This window comes from Meleagris gallopavo, chromosome 4 (assembly GCF_000146605.3).
Source record: "Meleagris gallopavo isolate NT-WF06-2002-E0010 breed Aviagen turkey brand Nicholas breeding stock chromosome 4, Turkey_5.1, whole genome shotgun sequence".
Taxonomy (NCBI): Eukaryota; Metazoa; Chordata; class Aves; order Galliformes; family Phasianidae; genus Meleagris; species Meleagris gallopavo.
In genome coordinates this window covers 65,441,794-65,456,233 of record NC_015014.2, presented here as the reverse complement: position 1 = coordinate 65,456,233, position 14,440 = coordinate 65,441,794, and the positions used below count along the sequence as shown (strand labels likewise).

Genomic DNA, 14,440 nt, shown 5'->3' with positions numbered 1-14,440 from the left:
ATTAGCACTTTCCTTTTCAGCTTTTGTGTGTTTTCCTTCCAAGCAAAGACAATCCTTGGCTGTGACTCTCTCCCTTGTAGAAAACTCTGCATGAGCTCGGATCACTTGGCACAGTTCTGATGCAGCGTTAAATATTAAGAGCTTGTCCCAAGGGCCGTGCTGCCTTCTGCTCCCCATCTGCATCTCTGCTGCAAAGATCTGCTTGCAGGAGGAGGGGATGCGTGTGCCATCTCTGTCCTCCATGTGACACTTCTTGCTGCTACACAAAGGCCATCAGCATCCCTTGCTTTGCCCCAGGTGGGAGTCTCAAAGTGAACAAAATGGCAAAGAGTTGGAAAAAATAGTTGGCAATTAAATTCTCTCCTTCTGAACCTCTGAGAGCTCTGCTGAATTTTTGCTTCTAGCCAGCCAAAACAAAAGGGCTCTGGCAGTAGTGGAGGCTATGTGATCTGGGCTTTGCTGAAAACCAGCGTATCAAATTCAGCAGCTGGAGTATTGGTTTCAGTGGTTGGGAGCTCGCTGATGGCTGTGATCAGCTGTCACTGTGTCTGTCAGCAACAATCGGCGTTTCAGCATCAAATTTACATCAATTTCACCAGATTGGATGACTTGGGCAGTTTCTGCCATTGTCCACATAGGCAGTGGTAGTATAACATGGCTGTGCTGGTCCTGCCCAATGGAGCAAAGGGTGCAGCCCTTGATGTGGTCATCTGAGTGACACAGCTGAGCTCACGCAGTCTGCCCTTCCTCCATGAACTGCTTACCTTTAGGAGCAATTTGGCCACCTTTCCATTTCATTTTTTTTTTTATATTAATGTGTCATCCCATATTTCTGAGCTTCTCAAATTTGGGACCACAGCAGTCCCATCCTAGGTGGGAGAAAGCGTGATACAGCTGCAGAGCATGGCAGCTTCTGGAGAGCGAGAAACCCATCGTGCTGTTGACCCCTGCAGGATCTCAGCCTCGTGCATTTGGTGGAGCTGCTCTGATTCAGTGAATCAGGTGGCTTTGTGCTCTGCTACTTTCAGAATTGTTTAGTCTCTGTTTTCCTCCATCCTCTTTAGCGATGTGGGGCTGTATCTTTCCTCCACATGGGAATTACCCTTAAAAGCAGGGCTTGCCTTTAAAATAAGACACCCAGCAACTCTCCTTCCCCCAGCGTGCGGTCCTACATCAGTGCAAACCAAACCCTTTCCCCTTGGTTCCACCTGAGAAAGGGGCTGCATCTCAAATGCTTCCTCATTTTCCCCCATTCTGCTCTCAAAATCATTAAGGTTGGAAAAAGACCTCAGAGATCCCCAAATCCAACCACACCCACTGACCACGTCCCTCGGTGCCGCTTCTCCTGCTGCATGGCACATGGCTGGTTAAACACCTCTGGGTTTGGTGTCTAGGAGGTTTCCACCCCAGGTTGCTGGGGATCTATCGTGAGGGAAAGCACACGTTCCTATTTATGGAGATAGGACCTATAGATGTTGCACTTGCTAAATATGCTCTCAAAGCTCATGCTTCTACCTAGTGTTGATTTTACAGTGGATGATTTCTTTTGATAAGAGTTGCTTGGGATGTGGGGAGGAGGAGGGAAAGGGAATTCCTTTATTGTGTAAGGAAATTGTATTTAAAAACAAAATAAAAAGAAATATACTGTTTATATATTTCTACTTCGTGCCTAATCGGTGTCCTTTATTTAACCTTCAGCTCCCAGCACAGTGGGGAGACCTGTGGGGTCTTTGTCCCAGCACAGATGTATGTATTTCTTTGGTTATTTGTGGGAATTCCTGTAGCTGAGATAAATTCTGTAATCCCTGGTGCTTGCAGTATTTGAGCATCTCAACTGTGACTGTAAATAGATGCATTATCTTGTCTGGGCAGCCACAATGGGATTGCTTCATGTCTTATGATCTGATTTTTGGGTGGTCCTGCATGGAGCCAGGTGTTGGATGTAGTGATCCTTCACGGGTCCTTTCCAACTTGAGGTATGCTATGGCTAATGGAGAAGAATAAGAAATAACTGCACCTTTCAGCTGATGCAGTGCGCTGAGAGAGTCAAGGCCTGGCTACCGTTGCCTTTATGGCTCTGACTTTGTTGGCATTGCCCAAAATGGAGATGAACCCCAAATTAGTGAGGTGGTGCACTGTGGGAGCCTGAGGATGAGCTGTGTTTTCTAGGAATGATGCTACTAGTTATCTACATGGAACCCAAGCTTGAGCAGTTACTCTCCAGTTCCCTGTAGTCTACCAGGGTCCTCAAGAGTCTTGTACTGCAGATGTGGGGCTGTTTGAATGTGAACGTGAGCTGAGATTGAGGCAAAGATAGGACAGCGTGAGCATGGTGGCATCCTCTGCAAGGAGCCAGGTTCTGCATCTTCAGCTCTCTGGCCAGAGGACCAGTTCTCCCCTCTGTCAGCATGAGTTGCCCCACAACTGATGTTGCTGACTCTTTCAAATAACTTTTCAAATAACTGTCCATACGCACATGGACAGGCTGTGGGGTGGGGGGAGGAAGGAGTAAGAGGTGATTTCCACCCACTTGTATTCAGCAAGCGAATCATCCTTCAGAAAGCAAGATTTCAGTGCTAAGAGCTGAGCACTGCACACAGCTGATACCTGGAAGGCAGCTGAGAGCTCTTTCCAAGGACTCCTTGGTTTTGTGTGACCCTCTCAGCTGAGAACTCAGCAATGATAGAATAGCTTCTAAGGAGGCTTGGGGTGTCCTCTACCTTACTCTCTGGGTCCCAGAGGCAGTTCTGGTGGTTTTACATTTCTCGGCGTGAGAACAGCACCAAATTTTGAGGCCCTGATGGGTTTTGTGTTCAGTACGAAGCTGCCTGCAGTCCACTTCTAGCAAGATGACTGCAAAGCCAGAACATGTTCTTACTGGTGTGTCCTGGACATGGAGAATTGACTCACAGAACGGTTTGAGTTAGAAGGGATGCTCAAAGACCTCCTGGTCCTTCTCTGCAACGAACGTGGACATCCACAGCTCCATCAGGTGCTCAGAGCTCCATCCAGCCTGGCAGGGCTGATGGAATGGTGCTGATGTATTGACAGCTGGACTTGATTTTTTTTTCTTTTCCAAGCTTAATGATTCTGTGAAAAGCAGGCATTCCTACAATGGTAGTAAGTCAGTCTGGAAGTCCTGGTCTGAGGTGAGTGAGGGTGCAGAGCTGGATGTTGGGTTGTCAAAGCCAAACACTTTGGATGATTCCAGTGGTCCAGCATGATGTTCTTCTATGTGTGAGGCTGCAGTGATGGCTGGGAAGGGATGAATTAGCTAATCAAGAGCAGATGGGCTTCCCTAGAGAAGGAGAAGCCAGCTGCTATGCAGAACTTCATGCGTCAGTTTGTGAATCCAGCAGCTCCAGAGGGAAACCTGTGCCTCCCCTGTGGTCTCTCAGCTGTCATCCTCCAACCCAAAGGACAGGGCCTCAACCTGGACATCCCTCAGGTCCATTCTAGGTGCAGGGGGTGAACTGGGAAGGTTGCAGAACTGCTGAAGCAGTGTGATGATGTTCTCGGTGTTACAACAGGACTTTAAATACACGAGGAGCAGATAGGGGTGGGCAGGACATCTCGCCTTCTGGCTGTCATCACGTGAGGCTGTAGATGTTGGGCATCAGCCTGGCAGGGCCATAACCCTCTGAGGTGCCAAGTGCCCTGTTCAAAGCAGATCTAAGAATAGTCAGCCTGAATGTCAGCACCATTCAGTGCTTGGGATGGAAGGGGTCAGATGGGGACTTGTTCCCTGCGCCTCATCCTCCCTTCCCCACCAGGACACGCTGATGGCTGCTGTGCAGGAGTGGGGGGTTCACATGCTTCAGCCAAAACGATAAGGATGAAGTGTTCAGGGAGGTGCTGAGGTCTGATGGGGGCCATTATTGCACCCAGATGTCCCCTCACTGCTGCAGAAAGCAGCTGGGGTGAGGCCTGTTACCTTCTCCCAGTGGCGTTTTGAGGAGGGAACTGAACACCCAGAAAGGAAAAAGCAGCAGAAATGATGAAACAGCTATAAATTCTAGGTTTTGTTTAATGTATATATTAATCTCTCTCTCTCTCTATATATATATATATATATATTGATGGTTTGGGGTTTTCTTTCTTTGTCTTTTTCGGTTTGTTGTTGTTTAGGTTTCTGGGGTTGTTTTGTTTTTAATATATCTCTTCCTACAGCTTTCCATCAGGGATTTAATCTGCTGAGAGCAGGTGCCATCTAGGGGACAGACCAAAGAAGACAAGGAGGGTTTTATTTCCAAACCAGTGCTGTTTGCTCCCCGACCCCAACGCATCTGCCACCTCCAAAGGTCCTCAGCCCACCACCATGTTGGTCCCCATTGCTTTGGTCCCATCTGGTGGGGGCATCCTGGAGGAACCTCCTTGCTGTTCTCCAGATGTCTGTATCCAGTTGAGATCTAGAAGAGGGTCAATTAGGAGAGTCATAGAATATTAAGTTTGGAAAAGACCACCGAGATCACTTAGTCCAACTGTGTTCTGTATCACCTGTTTTGTTCCATCCCTTGTTTGGGTGAGATGGAGGTGGAACACCCATGCTGCCATTGAGGAGGTAGTATGTTCTTTATACGGGCCCCAAAAAATAAAGTAGTCCCTGTGTCACTGCAGGTATCTAAAGGCAGGCTCTACCCAAGAGGTGGTGGATGGGAGAGCAGTAGGTGGAAATGCTGCACATCCAACATGTGGCCACCACTTGGAGTAAAGATTGGGTAGTAAGGATAGTAGCTTGCTAATAAAAGCTGGCAATTGAGTGAGTATGCCTGTGTACTGTGTGGCTGAAGATTTGCCTTAGAAACTTCAACTAAATCACTCATTTTTTCACCCTTTCCTCTTTAAGTTCTGCAGTTCTTTCCTCTTCTGGATCTGCAGACCACCAGGCACTGCTGGGGCTCCTCTCCTCCCCATCCTGCATCCTTTTGCCTCATCCCCATCACTTCCATCTCTCCAGGCCATCAGGAAGACACTGTGATGTCAGCAGCACGTGGGTTGGCTGCACTGGGGTGCACAGGTAACTCCCAATGGTAATTTTTCCTGGTTATTCAAATCATGCACATCTTAGGCAATGTGAATGCTGAAAGCTGAGTGCGGTCTGTGTAGACTCCAGCAGAGGGAGTGTGGCCATGCCTGATGCTATAACACCCACCTCATAGAATCATAGTGTTTGAGTTGGAAGGGACCCTTAAAAACTATCTGATCCCACTCTCTGCAATAAACAGGGACACCAACAGATCCATCAGGTACTCAGAGTCCCATCCAACCTGACCTTGGGTGTCTGCAGGGATGGAGCATCCTCCACTTCTCTGGGCTGAGATGAGCTGTTTGCGCATCTCTTTGGGACAGTGTTTTTCCACAAGGCTCCCAGTTGCTCCCCATCTCTTCCGGCAGCAAAATTCACGGCATGACTTCATATCAGAAAGTTCTTAGAAAGCCTTTGGCTACCATTGTCAACACTATGGGACCAGACCCTGTGTCCCCATGGGGCACTATGAGCAGTGTCCCATCACTGTGCCTCCACCTCCTCCCCTGAGGATGAGTTTCTGAGGGCCATGGCTTTGTGAGCGTGGTGGTGATGGGTTGATGGTTGTCTCTGATGATCTCAGTGGTCTTCTCCAACCTTCGTTTTGTAGAAAGGTAATGCCCTGTATTGCTGCTGTGGGGAAGCCAAAGAAATGGGAGGGTAGAGAATGCTAAGCCGGGCTGAGGACTTCATGCTGAGGAAGAGGGTTGAGAAATCTTGTTCCGGTCCAACCAAAATTGATCTCTTTCTACATCCACATGTCTCATTTAGGGACTCTTTGAATACTCTTTTCCCTTTTTAGTGTCGTAGGTTGGTTTTTGAAGGATGTATTCCATCGCCATCTTGGACATCTCAAGTGTCTGGTTAATTTGCTGTAGTTCTGAGCTGTGTCTTGGAGGCCTAAACCACCTCTTGGTTACCCACCACACCCAGATGGTGTTTGCTGGATGAACGCTTCTGGGAATTGGGCTTATACACCCATCAGGAGACAGGGATGTCTTTGGGGACCCCTGGGGAGGAGGTGACATTGGAAGCTTTACATATCCTTAAAATACTCCAGGCAACCTCATTCCTGACCTCAGCCACCAGTGAAGCACCATGGGGTCGGATTGTTGTCTGCTCCCCTGTTTCCAAATCAAAGAGGGTTTTGATACTCCCTAGGAGCAGAAGCAGTCCTTGAAAACTGATAGGGCCAAGTGAATAATTTTATCCCTCTGGATTGGTTCTGCCTCCTCTGAGGGAGAAATATCAACACCTGCAATGCAGGAAAGCCTGATTTGGGATGCTAATCCCACAAACTTTGGGAGCTTGAAGACCTTGGAGTTAATGAGATTTCTCAGAATTTGCATATTAATAACTTTTAACCTCATCATTAGAGATAATAGAGATTAATGTCAACAATTAATAGTTATTAAAATAGCCGCTTCAATGGCCACTGGTGAAGATGGAAGAACACAGATGGGCAGAGATTGGGGTGCTTGGTTCAGCTCTTGTTTGCTGGAAGGGGAAAACCAACGTGCTTTGTGGAGCTGCACAGAGACCTGCTGCAGGTTTCCCTCCCACAAGGTCAAAAAGTGGATTTTGTTGCAATGCATTCACCTTGAAGGGCTTGGTTGCAGCCATTGCCAAGAGGTGTGAGGGTGATATTCTACTACAGACCCCTCCAAGCATGGAGAAGCCAAATCATAGACTGGCTTGGGTTGGAAGGGACCTCAAAGATCATCTAGTTCCAAGCCCCCTGCCAAGGCCTGGACTTGCTCTTTGAAACACTTGGATTTTTCTCCAGGAAGGGCTCTTTCAGAGAAGAAATTTTGGGATCAACCCCATCCCCTCCTAACACCTGGCTGCAGCAACCTCTACTGCAATGAGCAAAAGAGCCATCGCTTCAGCACAGCCTGCCCTGGCAAGGCAGCTATTTTAGCCATCCTCCCCCACACACAGCGAAGGAGAAACACAAGTGGTAAGCTCAGCTTTAGCCCCAGTTCAGCTCAATGCAGCTTCACTCTCAGATGCACTTTGAAGGGAACGTCTGGCAATGACCTGAGGTATCACAGTGTGCAGCACCTTGGGTTAAAGCTGCTTTTCCCCATGATCAATGCACAGCTGCTGCACACTGGGAGGGCTTGCATGGGACTGGGCTGGGCAAAGAGAAGATGCTAGGAGATGCCCGTTGTATTCCCCAAGTGTGTTCTCCACAAAGTGCCCAGGGCTCCCAGGCTCAACCCACAGAGGTGGCTGCATGCTCCTGCTAGGTTGGGTTTTCCTCTGTTTCCATTTCCTTAGCAGCAGGCTCAGCCTGAGCTGTTCTCATCTCTTTAGCATAGAGCTGTATGAATATGGGACCTCCTACCGGCAGGGAGTGGGGGGGGAGGAGGGAGAAGGAAGAAAAAAAGAATGGCATGGAAGAGGGATAGAAACCCCTCCCTGCGAAATAATTCCTTTCAGCGAAAAGAGGTGGGGAAGAATGCTGATGGTCCTGCACAGCCCCAGAGCTGTGTTGCACCCACAGCACCGCGCTCAGGGATGGCTGCTCAACTTCCAGCCGTGCTCCCCAGCTGGTAGGGGTTGGTTCAGTGTCAGCCGTTGCTTTTGTCCTCCTTCTAACTCTGTGCTCTCCTTGCTCTTCCTGGGGCTCAGGCAGAGCTGTTGGGAGAGGCGGGAGGGAGGCGGTGGGAGGGACCGGGGAGGGGAGAGAGGATGATGCTCCGGGGGCTCTCGGCTCCTCTCCTGCCCGGAGATCGCGGGGTTCGACTGGAGGATGTCTCACCCCTTCGGCACAGGTAAGGCGGGATCCTCGTCACCCCCGGGGGGTAGAATGCGAAAAGGGGAAGAGAGGGGTCTGCGGGATTCCTTGGGTTTAAATAAAACTCCTTTCAAGGGGAAAGCAGAAAGAGGAGGATGCAGGGCGTGCGCGATGCTCGGAGCTTTGCTTAGGGTGAGCCTCGCCCCAAAGTTTCCCCCATCGGTGGTGGGGAAATATTTGCAGGGATGAATGTTGTGGGTGGGAGCACTGCTGCTTGCTTGTGTGCGCGTCGAGGACCCCACAGCTCAGGCATGCCCCAGCCCTCCCTTTGCCTGTACCAGGGGCAGCGATGCTGCGTGTGTTCCCGATGCAGCTCAGTGTGTGCAGTCACCGTATTGACACTGCATGGATTTGTAGGGTGAAGTTTGTGCGCTGACACACAAAGGAGATGCAGCTGGTGGTGCATGAGCATCCTTGTGGGGCTGAGGGTTGTGTTGTCACCCACTCTCTTGCATTCACTTATGGTATGTGCAGGGCACACAGATGCGCATGGGAAGTGCGAGCCCAGCAGCACGGCTTGGCAGCAGTGCTTAATACCATGAGCAATTGCAATCAGCTGCTGCTATCCGTGCTGCTGGAAAAGCATGTAGGCAATTAGGCAGCCGCTGTGGGAAGACCGGGCAGCTTGTGCTCCTTTAGAAGTGGAGCAAGCTTCCTCCGAGCATCCTCCAGATCCAGCAAACTGTGCGTCTTTAGGCAGACTTGGGAAACAGCTCCTCGTTGAGCACATGAGCTCCATCTGCAGCTCCTGGAGGCAAGAGATAGGGCTGGAAGGTGGTATTTTATTTTCTTAGCCTGCATGTGATAAAATGTTCTGCTTTGCCACTGGAGGTGTCACTGCTGGGAGAAAGCCTGTGCCATTGCCCGCTGCGGAGAGCTCAGAGCATGTTGCTGAGGGGCAGCCCCCGGCGGTTTCTGGAGCACCATCTTCTCTTTGTGGAGAACGCAGAGCAGCAGTACCCAGCTCAGGAGTCGCTCCCAAATCCATTCATGACTGAGGAACCCTCCGTCCCTGCCGAGCCAGACCTGCCTTCTTCCAACCACACCAACGCGACAGACTGTGGCGAGGAGATCCTGCTCTATGGGGACACTGAGAAGATCGTCATTGGAGTGGTGCTCTCCATCATCATCCTCATGACCATCGCAGGCAACGGTCTGGTCATCATCTCTGTCTGCATTGTCAAGAAGCTCCGGCAGCCATCCAACTACCTGGTGGTGTCCCTCGCCGCCGCTGACCTTTCGGTGGCCTTCGCTGTCATGCCCTTTGTGACCATCACGGACCTGGTGGGGGGAGAGTGGCTCTTTGGGAAGGTGTTTTGCAACGTGTTCATCGCCATGGATGTCATGTGCTGCACTGCCTCCATCATGACACTGTGCATCATCAGCGTGGACAGGTAAGGGAAATGGGGCAGCTGCGTGCTTGGGTACGGGGATTTTCTGTTGGTTGAGGGCCACCAGAATCAAGATCGTAGAATCATGGAACGGCTTAGGTTGGAGGGGACCTTAAAGATCGTTGAGCTCCAACCCCCCTGCCGTGGATAGGGCTGCCAACAACTACATCTCAGGATCCCATCCAAATTGGCCTTGAATGCCTCCAGGGATGAGGTATCCACAACTTCTCTCTGCAGTGCTGCTGCATGTGTTTTCCAAGTGCACAGGATGAGCGAGGGTTTTCTGTATGAATTAGGTGCCCTTTGCAGCTCAAGTAACTTCTCAAAGTACTTGCTTCATCCTCCTTTGGACAGCATGCTGGTCTTTCTTGGTTTGCAGAACAGAGCCCCGACAATAGACCTTTGTCCATCCGTATCACCGTGAAAAGGGGTTGGTTCATAATGTTAGAATCATAGAATATCCTGAGTTGGAGGGGCACAGGTGAGGACCCACAAAGATCATTGAGTCCAGCTCAATGAAATTATTCAACCAAAGAAGCACACAGATTCAGAGCCATTCGGGTTATGTAGGTCCTGTAGCCCAACCCTATGGGATGCTCTGCTGCTCTCAGGGCATGTAGTTTGGCCAAGAGTGCTGGCATCTCCCCACCCCATCCCAAGTTCCATAAAACCCTGGTGTAGCTCAGCGCATGCTTTAGTGTGGTCTTGCTGGCTTGAGCTCCCACACCTGGAGTGCAAAGGGAAAGGCTGAGTATGTCTGGCAAAGCAACGCGACTCGGGCAAGCCAGCACCCCCTGGGTCTAATTATAGCAGCCTGCGTCATTAGGGACATTGTGCTGACGAGCCGGTGGGACGGATCCAGATCTGAAACGCACGCTGGCTTTCTGGAAAGTGTGATTTGGTTTTGTGCTGGCACCGCTGAGCCAGGCTGGGTTGTGATAAGCAGCTTGAGCAGGGACAGGGTTGGCAAGATGCGCTCCCTGGCCACAGTGACTGTCACAGCTCCTGGTGGCTCACCCAGGTGTGGCAGTGGGTGACAAAGCAGGAGGGTCAGTCATAAGCTGGCTGCTGCAGCATCGTGCTCCCGAGCCCTTTGCCAGGTGCTGCTGCTCAGAAAGCAAAATCCCCACCAACCTCACAGCTCTGCGGCTGAACTGGTGGCTCTCACAAACAGGCTGTTCCTAAAATGCAAGTGTATGAAGAGTCAGGAGAAACGCGCGTCTGTGTCAGTGGGGAGAGATCAAATGCAGCAATGAGATAGGTGAATTTCTCTTCTTGATGCGTGAGGAGTGAAGCTGAACATTAACTAGATTGGCTTCAGTTTCCAAATTTCCCTTTTCCCTTTCTCTTTTCTCCTTGCCCTTCCTTTTTTTTCCCTTCCTTTTTTCCCCTTCCATCTTTATCCCTTTCCCTCCTACACACAAATGCTCTCCCAAACACACAAGTAAACAGAACAGACCCTATATGAAAATCACTGCATCTCATCCCACATGTTAACCACTTCTCTCCAGCCTGATACCACTGTCAGTGTGGTCAGGCACAGTGCAAGCAAATGTCCTGGATAACACTGATCTGCCCTTCACCACTAAGATGGGACTGGACATGTGGATTTGGGCTAGAGAGACTAGGAATGGGGCCAGTACACCTGTACCCATCTCATACAGCTTCCAAGCTCCTCACTCCCTGGACTGTCTGTGCCAGTGCCCGACCACTGACACGGAGGGATGGCTGGGTGAACCTCTTGGCCAAGCCCACCTTGGGTTCAGTCCATCCCTTGCCTAAAGAAGGGGAATATTTGGGATGTCTTCTGATTCCCTGAGGAGAGAATGAGGCACTATCCCACTGCTTTCTCCCTCAATTATCCCTAGGAATGGGCTAAGGGCTGCATGAACCGTCCTCTAAGTCACCATGGCTCCTCATCAAGCCTTCATCTGCTCTATTCCCATCAGGCTCTTGATGGAGGTGAATGGAGAGAGAGCATGGATCCAGGACCTTGGGATGAGTGGGATTTGGGGCTTAACCCCTGATAGAAACAGCTCCAAAAGCACACATTTCATCTTTTGCGCTAATGTAAAGCTGAAGCAAAAGGATTGCTGAGCTTGCAGAGAGCCTGAAATACTTGCTCTAAAAGAGATGAAAGCGCTGTTCAGTGAGGGGTTTACTGGAATTTTCACCAAAGCTCTGCAAGAAGAAAGGACAGCACCCGTGCTTCCTTCCCTTGGCACATCCTAGGGTACATGAATTCTTCCTCTGGTGCTCTCCTGAATGCTGAATTGGTCAGCACCGCTGGGCAGCTGCCTGGTTCTGCCTTTTTGTTGATGGCTGAAGTGTCCTCACACTTTGCTTAGCTTAGATAGAAGAGATGCTTGGGTTGTCCAAGATGATGGCTACTTTTAAAATGTAGGCTGCTATTATTGATTATTAATGCAGAGCGCTTTCTAAAAGCCTCCTGATTGAAGCTGGTAGAACAAATCTTGTCTGAAGCGGCATTTGATTGATTTTCCTTTAAATCAAGAATGAAAAATGCTGGAAACATCCATCTTTCCCCTACATTTTTCTTATATAAATGCCTGCCAAAGCTATAGATTCGTTATTACAAAAAAACAAACAAACAAACCAAAACATTTTTGGATATTCAGATTAATTGAAGATCTCTGTAAAGAATCCAAGCTGCGGATAAACGAAGGCCCCCAAAATGCTTTATATTTTCCTGGTGGAGGAATGAAGGATGAAATCTCCATCCATTTCCCAGGCAATCCCTGTGGGGCTCTCTCTTCTTCCTGGTGTTTTCTACCCCAAATCAGACGATGAGCTCCAAGTTGGTATTGTCCCCAATGGAAGGGATGCCTCTTGAAAGTTTAGTGAGCATAGATGATGGTTCATGGTTGTACTTAGTGATCTCGAAGATCTTTCCCAACCTTCATGATTCTTTGAAAGTGTTGGTGGGATGAAACTTGCACAGCATTTTTCTGGACCACTTTTCCTGTGTGCTTCTTCTGAACATATCCCTGGCCGGGGAGACCCGTGTGGTGTATTTCCAGCAGGATGAGCAGCTCCCAGGGACACTTTGGGGGTGGACAGATGAAGCCATTACCTCCAGCTGCCCGCTGTCCTCCACCTGGAGGTCCCTTCTCCCTTAGCAGGATGGGGCAGGCAAAGCATCATTCTGGAATCTGGAATTTGGCCACAAAGAATGCACAGGTAAAACAGCAGGGTGCAAGAAACCTCAACTCTGGGCTGATTTGGGCTCACTTAAAATCACAGAATCATTAAGGTGGGAAAAGACCTCTAAGATCAAGTCCAACCCCAACCCATCCCCACCATGCCCATTGATTATGTCCCACATCTCCTCTTGAACACCTCCAGGGATGATGACCCCACCACTCCCTGGGCAGCTGTGCCAGTGCCCAGCCACTCCTCCAGAGGATAAACGTTTCCTAATATCCCACCAGAACCTCCCCTTGCACAGCTTGAAACGATTCCATCTTGTCCTATTGGGTGTCCCAAGTGAGTGCAATTTGTCCTCTCCTTGTTCAGCTGCTGCAGCATGGAGATACTGGGCACCCTGGGGAGGTTTTCCTTCCCTTTATTATTTAATCCCTGATGTAAGGAGCCAGTAGCTGCCATTGGGCATGGAATGAATGTGCCGGAGTGGCTGGTCCAGGGGGCTGGAGCAACTGATGGAACAGCAAAGTCACACAAAGCACGAGGAAATCCCTGTTGTGGGAACTGCCCTTTATTCCTCGTTACCACTAAACGTGATTAACAACAACACAGACACACACAAGAAAATGAATCAAAGCGAGGGAATTTGATCTGAATTTCACTGCCTGTCTCTGCACTGTGGCAGATGCTGCCCTATTTTGAGTTCTCCCCCCTCTCATCGCAGCCATCAGCAAAGACTTCAGAACGGCCCCATTTCCTCCAGCAGAGATGGCACAAGGCACCCACAGTTGAGATGTGTTGGCTTTGCCTGCCTTTCAAATCTTGTCACTGTGAATTTGCTTGGCTAGCCTGCAAATTCCTTGAAGTTTCAGCAAATCCCGGGTGGATCAGCTTCTAAAGAAGACTGGGTAATAGCGTAACAAAGGATATCACACAGTGCAGCATAGATTAGCGTGCAAAGTTCTTGGCCTGGATATGTGAATGAGTGATTGTTTTTTTTTGGTGCTGTGTTTGGGGATGCAGCAGCGGGGCACGGTGCTCTCCTGGCTCCAAAGATATCCAGTCTGCAGCTGGTTCCTACAGCAGGAGGGATGTTTGTTAGCATCATAGAGTCATTAAGGCTGGAAAAGTCCTCTGAGATCACCAAGTCCAACCCCAACCCACCCCCACCATGCCCATAGCCACTGCCGCCAGTGCTACATCCCATGGTTCTTGAACACCCCCAGGGATGGTGACCCCACCACCTCTCTGAGCAGCCTGTGCCAGTTCATCACCACTCCTTTGGAGGAATGCTTCCTAATATCCAACCTGAATGCTCTTCGGTGCAGCCTGAGGCCATTCGCTCTCAGCCTATTGTCCTAACCCTGCACCCTGTTCCCACCTATCCCTTGGATCCTCATCTCCCATCTAAGCTCATCACTTCTCACCAAGCCCAGATCAGGCAGGAAGATGGAGACGATAATTTTTTTGGAAGCTCAGCACTAAAACCAGTCCCACTGTCCATCTTTGTCTCATCAGATCTCATTCATCTCAATGCACAGAATCATAGAATTGTTGGAGTTGGAAGGGACCCTTAAAGGTTATCGAGTCCAACTCCCCTGCAATGACCAGACAGGTTCTCATGGGATGATGGAGTTAGAAGTGCTTTCCTTTGAGGCTGCACTGAGTTTGAACACCATCCTTCAGCCTGTGCAAGTGTGAGGCATTCAGCAGTGTAGGTGGTTGTGTAAGGTTTGGCTTGTTTTTTTGCAACTAAGGCCAGCTGAAGAAATTACAGAGGAAAATAGGTAAAGAACAATTCAACGAGGTAAAACTCACTTTATTTGGAATTCAGGGGAGAATACTTCAGCTTAGAGTTTATTTGGCGCTGGTGAAGGAAGGGAGAATTGGATTATTTTTTATTTCTGGCTTTTTCCACTCTTGGTGGAGGATTTGGAGAAGGGAAAAGAATCAGGGAAGAAAAACCTGCTAACACCTACAGTGAGGTGGCTGGACTGTCGGAAAGAAATAACTGTACATCAAGGGTGTAATTCTCCACAGAAATTCTCCTTTTGG

General features: G+C 49.5%; 1 protein-coding gene across 1 annotated transcript; it reads left to right on the top strand.

The window, feature by feature from the left end:
* The first annotated feature begins 7,651 nt into the window (after positions 1-7,651).
* LOC100541603 (5-hydroxytryptamine receptor 7-like) lies at positions 7,652-9,227 on the top strand. The gene is made up of 2 exons (XM_010710571.1): positions 7,652-7,806; positions 8,661-9,227. The coding sequence occupies exon 2, from the start codon at positions 8,715-8,717 to the stop codon at positions 9,225-9,227; it is 513 nt and encodes a 170-aa protein (XP_010708873.1). The 5' UTR covers positions 7,652-7,806; positions 8,661-8,714.
* Positions 9,228-14,440: the final 5,213 nt, after the last annotated feature.

What these genes read in the sequence shown, in the direction of transcription:
- LOC100541603 (XM_010710571.1), top strand. Translation starts at nt 8,715, where the DNA reads ATGTTGCTGAGGGGCAGCCCCCGGCGGTTTCTGGAGCACCATCTTCTC.